The sequence below is a fragment of the Pocillopora damicornis genome, chromosome 7 (genome assembly GCF_964200805.1).
Source record: "Pocillopora damicornis chromosome 7, jaPocDami1.2, whole genome shotgun sequence".
Lineage (NCBI taxonomy): Eukaryota > Metazoa > Cnidaria > Anthozoa > Scleractinia > Pocilloporidae > Pocillopora > Pocillopora damicornis.
This window is the reverse complement of record NC_142676.1, coordinates 15,999,179-16,011,683: the sequence shown is the minus strand read 5'-3', so window position 1 is coordinate 16,011,683 and position 12,505 is coordinate 15,999,179. Positions and strand designations below refer to the sequence as shown.

Below are 12,505 nucleotides of genomic sequence, written 5' to 3'. Positions count from 1 at the left end.
CGCTCATGAGACATATTTTGCCGGTTTTTTTTTTCCTTGCTCAAAATAATTGCGCCACTATCATCAGTGCTTGTGTCGTGATATTGCGTTACACGGTCACGCCACTGGGCCGATGAACATCTTTATATTTAGAAGACTAGGGAGACAACGAATACACACGTGGCGGCAGTCGAGTTCGCACAATAAACAACCCTTTTGAGTTCACAGAATCGTGACATGGTGTCAGAAGTGGGATCTGTTCACCCCTAAAGATGACAGAAGCAGCTGAAGCATCCATAGTTGTGCCACCAGCGCCGACTCAAGTTTTTATTCCCCCGTCAAATTTGCCCCCGCCGAAAGCGCTTAATTTTGACGACAATTTAGCCACCGCATGGAAATCGTGGAAAGCAGCGTGGCAGCGCTACGAAATCGCTACTGGCGTATATAACATGAGAAGACACAAGTGCTTTGCACTGTAAGTATTAAGCCCGCTGGGCTCGTCTTTTTCAGGTGTGATAATCCCGAAGTTAATTTGATTTAATCTCATTAAATATGTCATGGGCCGACTAACTTAAATTATCAACACTCTCGAGTTAGCAGCTGGATAATGTTACTGTGTCGATATTCGAATGTCATGGTTTTTGCCCGCCTATCTTTTCTTTACAGTTTCGTATTTCAAACGCGTGATTCAGTAGCAGTAGAGATGGCACCTAGGAAGGGTTTCTCGCCCTTCACTCCGGTCATCAGCCCTGAATTAAGTCCACAATTGACTTAGTTCATTCTAAGTTCGAAAGTTTGTGGATCAACGCCGACGCAATACTTTAAGCGGTCGCCTGTTGTCGCCAGTTTTCCAAGCGATTTTCAAAGAATCGACAGTGCCCACATTCGGCTGCTAGATGGCCACCATTACTCGAACAAGAAGTCCTCTAATACAACGGAAATTGTCTGTTCCTCGTTTGGGTTGATAACCACTCTGCTTCGCCGTTCTTCTTCAGAAAGCTCTGAGTTCATTTCGCAGCTGAGAGATTTGCTGAACTCAGTAGATCTCAGTAAAATGTCTATCGACGAAGAAAATGAAGGCCAAGCAAACAAAGAACGACCACGTGCCTCACGATGCTTGGAAATGCCAACGACACCAACGAACAAGACATCATCTGTGGCCATGACACCCCCAAACAGTGGAAACTCGCAAAGAGCTGAAAAAAAGAATGTTTCCCCAAATCTAAAGGAGATCAGCGAAAAGGAAGATTTGGATACTCCAGAAAAGGTGCTGTTGATGAAGCAGCGAAGCAGTCGCGTCATCAAGGACGTGCATAACGTGTGCGAAAGAAACAGGGAAAGTTTGACGATGGTGCTTTCGAACATGTGCGCATTTGGCGACCCAGAAGCGAAGGCCATCGTCAATGAAATTGTCGAAGAGATGGTTGTAAAAATGGGAGTAAAGAGGAGTGTGGAAGAGCTAGTTGGCGACGACACAATGTCGAAGTACGTGGCGTGCCTGAGAGTTGCTGATTGGAAGCTTGTCCTTTTCCAGGCGATGGCGAGAGTTTCTTCGAAAACGTGGCAATCCGTGATAAACATCACAGGGCTCAGAAGGACGGGGGTAAGATGTTTAGTTACGTTGGTCTTACGTCGGTATATTAATATTCATACTTGGCGCCCCGGCTAAGGGAATAAAAGAACAAAAAAAGAACTATTCCATCGCGAGCCTCAATGTTTATAGCAGCTCTTTCTTTTTTTTTATTCAGTTATTCTCGTAAGCGAAGCCTTGTACAGGAAAAGATAAGCAGGCTTTTTTTTATTACTTAAGCGGGCGTTTTACTCAACTGCGTCTTCAAAATTACCCTAGGTCTGTTTTCCAGAGCAATTTCAGCCAGTGGTAAGCTCTTTTTCAGCTGGTGAAATATGCTGGAAGCCGTATGATAATCATCCACATATTTTTTTTTGTGTGTGTGTGTTGTACTTCCAAATCAAAATAACTATAACTGTTAAATTTTTTTGGCCTTGCAAGCAGTTCTTTGTATGGAAGGTGGTCATCATAATAATGTGTAAGGTGAAATGGGTTGGTGAAGGGTGCAGTTTTTGTCTTGACTAATGGTGAAACAGAGAATTAACTCTGAAGTGTAAATTAAAGTGCTATTTAAACCCATGAATAACCCATTGGGCGTTAGCCCTAATAAAGGGAAACAGGGAACCACACGAGGCAAAGAAAAAATCTTTTGACCTCGGTGGGAATCGAACCCACGACCTCCGGATTAGATCTACCGTTACTCTGCCGACTGAGCTACGAGGTCGCACAGAGAAAGTCGGGGACGATTTAGGATGGTGAATCGCGGCGAAGAGAAAGTAAGGGTACATATGAATGTTGTGCCGCGTAGCACTGGGAACACAAATGGTGAAACAGAAAATTAACTCTGAAGTGTAAATTAAAGTGCTGGGTTTAAATAGCACTTTAATTTACACTTCAGAGTTAATTTTCTGTTTCACCATTTGTGTTCCCAGTGCTACGCGGCACAACATTCATATGTACCCTTACTTTCTCTTCGCCGCGATTCACCATCCTAAATCGTCCCCGACTTTCTCTGTGCGACCTCGTAGCTCAGTCGGCAGAGTAACGGTAGATCTAATCCGGAGGTCGTGGGTTCGATTCCCACCGAGGTCAAAAGATTTTTTCTTTGCCTCGTGTGGTTCCCTGTTTCCCTTTATTTGTCTTGACTAATTTAGTGTAAAAAATTGTTTTGCAGGTAGAGCTCATATGTTGTTTGGAATTGTTCCCCGTGATGGTGCTGTATATAGCCAGCAAAGTGCAAAATCAGTCCACACATTGACAATTGCCAACTGTAAAGAAGACAGGTTTGTGAATTGCAACTTGCTTGAACTCTTTACTACCTTCTGGCTAGAATATGCTTGTGGTTGTATGTGCATTTAACTTAAATAACACAATGACAGATTTTTGTAAGCCCCACTCAGTTGCAATATCACCAGGTCATGCATCGACTCTGAGATCTAAGTGGATTGATATCAATATCCCTAATTTTGCTTTAATGCACTAAATATAATAATGACTGTATAGATTTTTGGTTTTTGTTTGTTGACAGAGACAACCTCAAGATTCTTTTTGAGGACATCAACCACCAGAAGAAAATATTAAAGGAAAAAGGAATGACAGTTGATGGTAGACATTACACCGTTGAATTTCTGGGTAAGAATCAATGTTAGTCTTGGAATTTGCTTTAAAAGTCAACTTCTTGTTCATGATACTATTTATAGCAATTTATTGTGTTTCTACCCAGTTGGTAGTCTGACTAGAACTAGATTGAAGCAGTAGTCAAACTATAGTAAATTAAGAGTTTTTTATATTGTAAAACATGTTCAAGGTTTAACTGCAGCAGCAAGAAATAAAACCTGGAATTTATTACTATTTTACATCAGAAATTGATTTGACTACCCTTTTCTTTAGATACATTAGAGATTAATTTCCTGGAAAGTTTAGCATGTTAACTTTTGCTTTCCCATTTCTGTTATCAAACTTAGTTGTACTGGACTACAAGACCTTGGTACTTCTTTTGGTGAAGAAGATGAATGCTTCATTCATGTTAGGTGGTAGAGGTGTCAGTGTCGAGTTCTGTTTCATCTGCAATGCTATCAGGGTAAAGTACTCAAATGATATAGAAATTAGTATGGGGCAACTGCAACTTGTGCTGTTAAAGTTGAGGTACATAAAAGTGCTGCATCAGTTCATCAACTTTTTTTACAGTGATTTCAGATAACTTTGATCTTTGCCAATATTTGGGAAAATAATTAGTGAGTGATAGAAACATCAAGTAGCTTTAATTCAGTCAAAAAAAGTTGTAAAGTACTTCTCTAAAGGTCATTCTGCTTTTAAAACATTTAAAACCACTGAAAGTATGAATACATGTACTGTAAAAAGAACAGGGCTCACACAGAGTCATAAATTCTTGGAAAAGTCTTGATTTTCCAGACCTGGAAAGAGTCTTGAAATTGAAGATAATGTCTAGAAAAATAGTTCAAGTCTGGAGTTTTTTTTATAGCTACAAAAAGTGCTAAATAAGTTCATTTTTTTCCCCTGTAGTCAATTCAATCTCGCCTGTAGCTAAGACATTCAATCACAGAATGAGAAGTTTCACAATTGCACCATGGTTATTGTACATTTGCAGTGCATCATGAAAGAAGCTTGGTTTCTGCATTTTTCAAGATCTCTATTGATCACCTATTTGACCATCTTCAGTCTGGAAAAATAAATTGATGTTTTGGAAAAAAGGTCTGGGAAAAGTCTTGAATTTTGGATCCAAAAATCTGCATGAACTCTGAAGAAGATAATCGGAAGCATGATAAATGTGTAGTTCTATCTGAAATTATAATATTATAAATTATTTGATAGTGTGCCTGTTTTTGTCAGGGTTGCAAATGCCATGATGTTGCTCCAGATGAGACATGCCTGGATTGCCTCAGAAGCAAATGCAACATGGGAAGGTGTGTAGGCATTTGATCATTGTCATATTAAATTACATTCAACATAACAAAATGAATTTTGTAAGCCATGGGGAAATGACTTGTACTAAAGCATGAACTGAAATTAAGTGTGTAGTTTGGGGTCTTTTTTTTTTTTAAATTGTTGCTAGTAAACTAAAATCCTCATTCAGGATCTTTTGCCAAACTTGGAAGGTTGCCAAAAATTGTTTTCATACTGTCAGGAAAGGAGTACTCATAGTTTGGTAATTGAAAAAGAAAAAGAAAAACATTTTTAGAGAAAAACATGAAATAATTCAGAGAGTCATTTCATGGCGATCGCATCTCAGTAAAGAAGAAGTCAGATCAACAGTCTGCTATTGCAAAGCAGAATATCCATGTCAGTTCAATGTCTGGTAAGACATTTCCTAAAATAATGTTTTCAAGAGATGTTTTCCATAGGTCTTAGGTAAAATCGTTTTTTTTTCTTTTTTAATTTACTCTCATGCTGTTGTGTTTCAGGTCCAACAGATTGGGAAATCCTTCAACACCTTGAAGAAATTGTAGAACTTGCCCTACCACTGGATAAATTCAAGAAGCCATATGAAGATGTGAACACGGCAAAAAATTTGATCCTTAACAGAGTTGCATTTTACCAGGCTCGTGTTGATGTTAGTAAGAAGCAACTATTATTTTTATACTTGCAACTTGATTCAACATCATGTAGTCAAGATCATTGGTAATGTGTATTCATTGAGTTCATACAGCGTCCAGACGATCCGTCGGAGTGCGCTTTAGGAATCAAATACCTCTGTGAGTATTTCTTTAATTGCTACAGTCTCCTATGTAATTTGCCCATCTTATGACTAATTCCATCACACAGCAGCTTGAAATTAATGGAGCTCCATTAACTGAAAGCTACTGCATGTAGGAATATAGGTGAGCTCAGGATTGAAGTGTGAACCATTGTTTAATTTTAGCATGTCTGATTCTGTTAGTTAACACACCTTAAAGTGTAGAGTAACACAGAATTTTCTATAGTTAGAGATCCATAGGTGCAGTGTAACCCAGTGTTTAATTTAGTTCAAGGTAACTAACATAGGCTGCACTTTAGGTGGTACACCCATGGGTGCAGTGTAACCCAGTGTTTAATTTAGTTAAAGGTAACTAACATAGGCTGCACGTTAGGTGGCACACCCATAGGTGCAGTGTAACCCAGTGTTTTCTTTAGTAAACAGTAACTAACATAGGCTGCACTTTAGGTGGCACACCCATGGGTGCAGTGTAACCTAGTGTTTTATTTAGTTAAAGGTAATTAACATAGGCTGCACTTTAGGTGGCACACCCATGGGTGCAGTGTAACCCAGTGTTTTCTTTAGTAAACGGTAACTAACATAGGCTGCACTTTAGGTGGCACACCCATGGGTGCAGTATAACCTAGTGTTTTATTTAGTTAAAGGTAATTAACATAGGCTGCACTTTAGGTGGCACACCCATGGGTGTAGTGTAGCCCAGTGTTGTATTTAGTAAAGGTAACTAACATAGGCTGCACTTTAGGTGGCGCACCCATGGGTGTAGTGTAGCCCAGTGTTGTATTTAGTAAAGGTAACTAACATAGGCTGCATTTTAGGTGGCACACCCATGGGTGCAGTGTAACCCAGTGTTTTATTTAGTTCAAGGTCACTACTGTAGGCTGCACTTTAGGTGGCACACCCATAGGTGCAGTGTAACCCAGTGTTTTCTTTAGTAAACAGTAACTAACATAGGCTGCACTTTAGGTGGCACACCCATGGGTGCAGTGTAACCTAGTGTTTTATTTAGTTAAAGGTAATTAACATAGGCTGCACTTTAGGTGGCACACCCATGGGTGCAGTGTAAACCAGTGTCTTATTTAGTTAAAGGTAACTAACATAGGCTGCACTTTAGGTGGCACACCCATGGGTGCAGTGTAACCTAGTGTTTTATTTAGTTAAAGGTAATTAACATAGGCTGCACTTTAGGTGGCACACCCATGGGTGCAGTGTAACCCAGTTTTTTCTTTAGTTCAAGGTAACTAACATAGGCTGCATTTTAGGTGGCACACCCATGGATGCAGTGTAACCCAGTGTTTTATTTAGTTAAAGGTAACTACTGTAGGCTGCACTTTACGTGGCACACCCATAGGTGCAGTGTAACCCAGTGTTTTCTTTAGTAAACGGTAACTAACATAGGCTGCACTTTAGGTGGCACATCCATGGGTGCAGTGTAACCTAGTGTTTTATTTAGTTAAAGGTAATTAACATAGGCTACACTTTAGGTGGCACACCCATAGGTGCAGTGTAACCCAGTGTTTTCTTTAGTAAACGGTAACTAACATAGGCTGCACTTTAGGTGGCGCACCCATGGGTGCAGTATAACCTAATGTTTTGTTTAGTTAAAGGTAATTAACATAGGCTGCATGTTAGGTGGCATACCCATGGGTGCAGTGTAGCCCAGTGTTGTATTTAGTAAAGGTAACTTCCTTTGGCTGCACTTTAGGTGGCACACCCATGGGTGCTGTGTAACCCAGTGTCTTATTTAGTTAAAGGTAATTAACATAGGCTGCACTTTAGGTGGCACATCCATGGGTGCAGTGTAACCTAGTGTTGCTAATGAGTGACTGTAACCCAGTTCAGTTTTTTCTAGAAAGTGCTGTCCTTTAAGTAGCGTAAAGACATGCAGACATTCTCTTTAAGACAATGAAATTGGTGTGAGGGAACATTTCTTCAAGTAGTCTGGTAGCACAATGTTATGTAATTAATGCATTTTTCCAAATGTTTAGTACTTTTCAGGAGCTTTAAGCAAGGGCACTTTTGTAAGAGATTTTGGTACACATACTGAGATAATTGATTTGGAAGGCTCAGGTTTGTAGAACAACAGTAGTAATAACACTTTATTTTTTCTTTGGTTACAAGTTCTGATTTTTTCTCACTGGCTAAAGAAGGTTTACCATACTATAATATGACTTTATTGAGTGTTTTATGCTGAAATATAAAAATTTTGGAAAATGAGTTTGGAAAATATTAAAATAATTAAACTTATTGCTAATGATGAGCTTAGGAGCTAGTACCTTAAAGGCTAGTGTGAACTCACTGACCAGCTTTGCTCCAGTTTAACTTTGCCTAAATGATATTTAGCCACATCAAAAGGAGCTTTTTGTTTTTAATTCCTCAAAAATATTTACCCAAGGAAAACAAAATGTTTACTTGCAACAGTTATTTGAATGATGTGATAACATATAGGGCCTCTCATTACAGTCTTTCTCAGGTCTTATTTCAGGTTTTGGCTATTTTGCAGATATTAAAGCTGACATGGAGCCTCGCCTTGTTCAGTGGCAAAGCAAGTTGGATGAGCTACATGGCTTTTTTTAAGAAGTTGTGCAAGTCACGCAAAAAGTCACTATTCACTATTCACTATTGTTTTTCTTGCGTTAGATCTGCTTTTTTCGATTCGATTGCACCTTGACTATTTTTGTACCGCTACTCCTCTTGCGTTATATTTATTTAAATGAGCAATTTTTAAAAGACAGAAAATGTCCTTCTTTCAATAACGTGGCGGAATAAAACAATTACACAAAGATGTTACTACGATACTTTTTGGTACGAAATATTTTATTTTTGACCAGCACTGTTATGCCTAATTTTGTCCATAAACGGACAAAATTGCTCCGATTTTGAGACGACATTACAGCTTTTTGGCAGCGATCGCCAAGAAACTGAATGTGCCACGGAATTACACCCAATTAAGAAAGATATTTTCTCCCTTCCAGCAGTCATTAGAAAGCCGTTTTGTCCCCTCAAAATCGGATGTAGTTCACACGTTAAGGGTAATAAACTGATAAAAAATGATTTACAATTATCCTGTTGTCAATAGGTTCTTATTCACGTAAGCTGGGTCATAAACTATTTCTTGCGGCAGAATCATGGGGAAGAAGTTGTCCTTCATTTTAAAATCGCTGAAATTGTAGTAACTAAACCTTGAATGAAACTATTGTAGGAAGATTCATTACTTGACGAGGGAATTCCGCATTTAATTGCACGCGAAAAGCGATACGCGAAGCGATGAGTGCGATATCGGTTTTTAAGTGCAATTTAACGCGGAATTCACGAGCCAAGTAATGGATTTTCCTTGAATCACATATTTGAATAAAAACAAGATAAAAAGAAAACAGCATTACTTATATTTGTTATGTATACGTAGATGCGAAACAATATCACTTAGCCCCGCTAAACAACTCGCCTCGTTAACCAATCAGAAGGCGAGATTTCATGCAATGATGCGATTCTATCTGATATTAGGTCTGCTGACTTGGAAAATACTACACCTAAAATTTAACATCAGCAATCTTACGAGAGAAAGCATGAAGGCTAGGTCTCTCTGACGGCTTATCTCTGGTTGACATTTTAACCAATTCTCGGACCCTTTCATAAAAACCCAACAAAGACGATATCGCCTTAAGCATTCTTCCCAATGAAAAAAATGTCACTGGCAACGCTATAGAGTCGTTCACTAACAACCTCAGGGGCTAAATAGCTTTTCCCTTTGCATTTCATAACGGTGCCGCTTCTGCGGTACAACGTAACAGATGAAACCTTAAGGCTCTTTCCAAAGTCAATAAGAACTGGGCTGAATTCCCCAGAGGCTGAGGGCCGTTCTAGTACTGGCGACCCTAAAAGCCGGAACCGTGTGCAATGATGCTTGAATATTTGTTTTTCGACTTCGCTCCCTTCTTCAAATTCTTCTTGACGGCTTCCTTCTGCTAACTTTCTTACGCTAGTCTAAGTTTGGAGCTGGGGCTGAACGTTGTCATATTTTGAGAAGCCTGAAAACGTTCCTGTGATGTTCTCACATTTACAAGCATTTGAGACGTTATTGTTTCAATAAATCAATACAGACGTGACCAGGAAACGTATCAAAGTTACAATTGTTTATTGTAATGTGGTATGTCGAGTTTGGTTTCATGGCAAATTTTTCTTAACAAAAGGTAACTAAACAGGTTTACAACGCGAAAACGCAGCTATCTTTCATGCATAATGGTTCATTATTATTTATACCACTAAGTAAAAGAAAAAAAATTAATAACACTTAATTTTAGTCACGCGCGTTATCGTCGTGGGGATAAATGAGCCAAGCGCTTGGTGTCTTTGTACAAAATTTGTGCAACATGCCCTGACATCCGTTCCGTGTTTTAGGATTTGGGGTCATTTTCCGCCGTTCGATGTTTTAGGATCTGAGGTCATTTTTCGCCGTTGCGTGTTTTAGGATTTGGGGTCATTTTCCGCCGTTCCATGTTTTAGGATTTGGGGTCATTTTCCGCCGTTCCGTGTTTTAGGATTTGGGGTCATTTTCCGCCGTTCCATGTTTTAGGATTTGGGGTCATTTTCCGCCATTCCGTCATTCCGCCGTTCCGGCTTTTAGGGTCGCCCTTCTAGTACAACATTGTTTCCTTTGATGTCGTTATGAAGGTATCCTTTAGAGTGCACGTGGTCTAAAACACTGCATATCTTTTTAAATATAGAAATACAGTTTGCTTTAGTAACTGCGTTGTTATCGGCCGCTTGATGGAGAGTTACATTTTCATGCTGAACACCATGAAATTGAGTCACAAGGCATAATGGTGAGGCCTTTGTAACAACACCAAAAATCATGGGTAGATGTGGATGGTCTCCCAAAGCAGAAACGACCTTTGCTTCGTGGAGCAAATCTCTCCTTGCTCGTTCTTCATCCTCTGACGTTTCGTTGTGAGTCATTTGCTTGACAATAACGTCGAAGCCTCGATAGCGCCCGAGAAAACACTGTCCAAAGCTTCCACTCCCAACTGGATTTTTAGACAAGCATTCAATGTTTTCTGGCCTGAGTTCTTTGGGTTCAAATCTGGATCCATTGCTCCCTGTGGTTTTTTTTTCCAATTAAAAAGGTTTGATGACGTTTCCCACGAGGTTTCTGCGAGACAACTGCGTCGGCACCAACATTTGAATCATCTTAGCAGCTCTTGAACAACCACCCAAGGCCTCTTTCATCTCTTCACTGCCTGGTTTAAGCGCGAGGATATGGGGTTTCTTGACATTTTGTGGCTCAAAATGTTGGTCCGAAGGAGGCAGTTTCGTTTTCTTAGCCTCAGAAGTACAAGGCACCAACTCATTCGCTTCGCGGTTGAGTGATTGTAGTTCAACATTTTTATTCGTTGAATTCGGCATATGCTTCCCTTGTTTCCTCTTTCTCCATTCTTTTCTCTGTCTGTTTCTTTCTTCTGGAGTGTTTTTTCGTGACTTAATAGCTCGCTCTTTTCGTTCTTCTTCATCTTCAAATTCCTTCACAAATTCCGCCATCATTATGTAGCTAATTGATCTATTTCCGAAACACAAATGAGCTCGTGATCGGTGTAAAAGTATAAAACAAAGGCTTGTTGATGTGCAGGAAATTCAATGCTCGTTTTAATGAACTTGATGATATGTGAAAGCCCGAGTTGCTCTTCAATCGTTTCTGGTTTGCTTTCATTACGCGACATTCTTCTGTCAGAAGAGTGTCGGGAAAAACACCTCGCAAGGATCGTACGTGACAACACCCTCCACGCCTCGACTAACGCTAAAAAAGCTCCATACAATTCCTTATAATTTTATTATAAGGAATTGTATGGAGCTCTCCGGGATACTTACAGTGCAAGCCCTGTGTGTCTTCTCATGCAAGAGGGCATAGTTCGTGTGTCGACATTACTAAGCATTATAGGCGAGGATGGTGTCAGAGCCCACGATACCTTTATTTGGAACGAAGACGAAAACGCAGACGACATTTCACAAGTCCTGAAGAAGTTCGACGAATTCTGCATTCCTAGGACACAGGTCATATATGAACGCTATAGGTTCAACAACCGAAACCAGGAACCAGGCGAAAACATCTCGACGTATCTTACGGAGCTTCGAACGATCGCAAAAAACTGTGCACACGATACAATCACACCAGATGAAATTTTGCGTGACCGCCTCGTGCTAGGCATACGGGATGATCGCGTCCGCGAGAGACTTCTCCGTTTGAATTATTTATCTCTCCTACAAGCAGTTGACATTATTAAGTCGTCAGAACAGACCCAACAGCAAGTAAAGCTAATGGCTGGAGGAGACACTGCAGTTCATGCGTTACGGAAGGCGGGATCGGCAGAAAAACCTGAAGAAGAACGACAACTTAAGTCACAAGCATTTAGAAGACCGTCTAAAGAATGTGGAAATTGTGGAATGGTGCATGGACGTCATTGTCCCGCGTATGGAAGAACATGTTTTAACTGTGGGAGTATGAATCATTTTGCGAATAAATGTCGCGCTAATCCCCGAGGAGTGAAAAGTAGAGTTTCGGCGGTCCACGAAGCCGTCGACATGGGAAACGACTCCTACTACATTGGTGCTACTACTAGTAAGAGCAAAGGCCAGGAAAAATTGGCAGTGGTCAAACTCCACATTTATGGGCCAGATCCCAAGACAGAAGTCCAGTTTCAAATAGATACTGGGTCGCAGTGCGACATTCTCCCGGCCCAATTATACAAGCAAATCACTGGGGACACCCTCCTTCATCGCCTCAAACCATGCCAAAAGGAAATAGTCTCGTACACAGGGGATCGCCGCAAAATTGCTGGTAAAGCTACCCTGCCTGTGTGGTCCCGTGGACAGCGGAGGTCAATGGAGTTTAACATCTTAGACGGAGACTATCAACCGATTTTATCATTGAACACCAGCCTCAATCTTGGCTTTGTGAGTTTGCATAATTGTGACGTTCTAGCATTACACGTCAAGTGTCCCAAAGCCTCCTTGCTCGAAGAGTATGAGGACGTATTCGACGGATTAGGGGCCCTACCGGGAACATACAAAATAGCCATAGACGAACAGGCGCAACCAGTTGTCCACGCACCAAGGCGAGTGCCAGTAGCCTTGCGTCCATGCATCAAAAACAAGCTGGACGAACTTGTTGATCGTAAAGTTATTATTCCAGTAACAGAACCGACGCAGTGGGTATCCAGCATGTTGGCCATAGTGAAGCCAAACAAAGTACG

General features: G+C 40.5%; 1 protein-coding gene and 1 pseudogene across 2 annotated transcripts; one reads left to right on the top strand and one right to left on the bottom strand.

Annotated features, from left to right (window-relative positions):
* Positions 1–52: 52 nt before the first annotated feature.
* Positions 53–8,635, top strand: LOC149042815 (uncharacterized). The gene is made up of 10 exons (XM_089213649.1): positions 53–454; positions 646–1,419; positions 1,557–1,582; positions 2,724–2,832; positions 3,078–3,181; positions 3,514–3,746; positions 4,400–4,473; positions 4,771–4,865; positions 4,972–7,331; positions 7,765–8,635. Exons 2-9 carry the CDS (start codon positions 1,034–1,036, stop codon positions 5,190–5,192), a joined length of 1,248 nt encoding a protein of 415 aa, XP_089069775.1. The 5' UTR covers positions 53–454; positions 646–1,033; the 3' UTR covers positions 5,193–7,331; positions 7,765–8,635.
* On the bottom strand, positions 8,061–11,254 carry LOC149042814 (uncharacterized; annotated as a pseudogene). The gene is made up of 2 exons (XR_016188844.1): positions 9,885–11,254; positions 8,061–9,242 (listed from the first exon to the last, which is right to left on the bottom strand). The product of XR_016188844.1 is annotated as an uncharacterized LOC149042814 (transcript).
* Positions 11,255–12,505: the final 1,251 nt, after the last annotated feature.

Bases quoted from the DNA above. Each gene is read 5' to 3' on its own strand.
- LOC149042815 (XM_089213649.1), top strand. From the start codon at position 1,034: ATGTCTATCGACGAAGAAAATGAAGGCCAAGCAAACAAAGAACGACCA. The intron at 2,833-3,077 runs GTTTGTGAATTG...GTTTGTTGACAG, and splicing joins GCCAACTGTAAAGAAGACAG to AGACAACCTCAAGATTCTTT. The intron at 3,747-4,399 runs TAACTTTGATCT...TGTTTTTGTCAG, and splicing joins TTTTTTACAGTGATTTCAGA to GGTTGCAAATGCCATGATGT.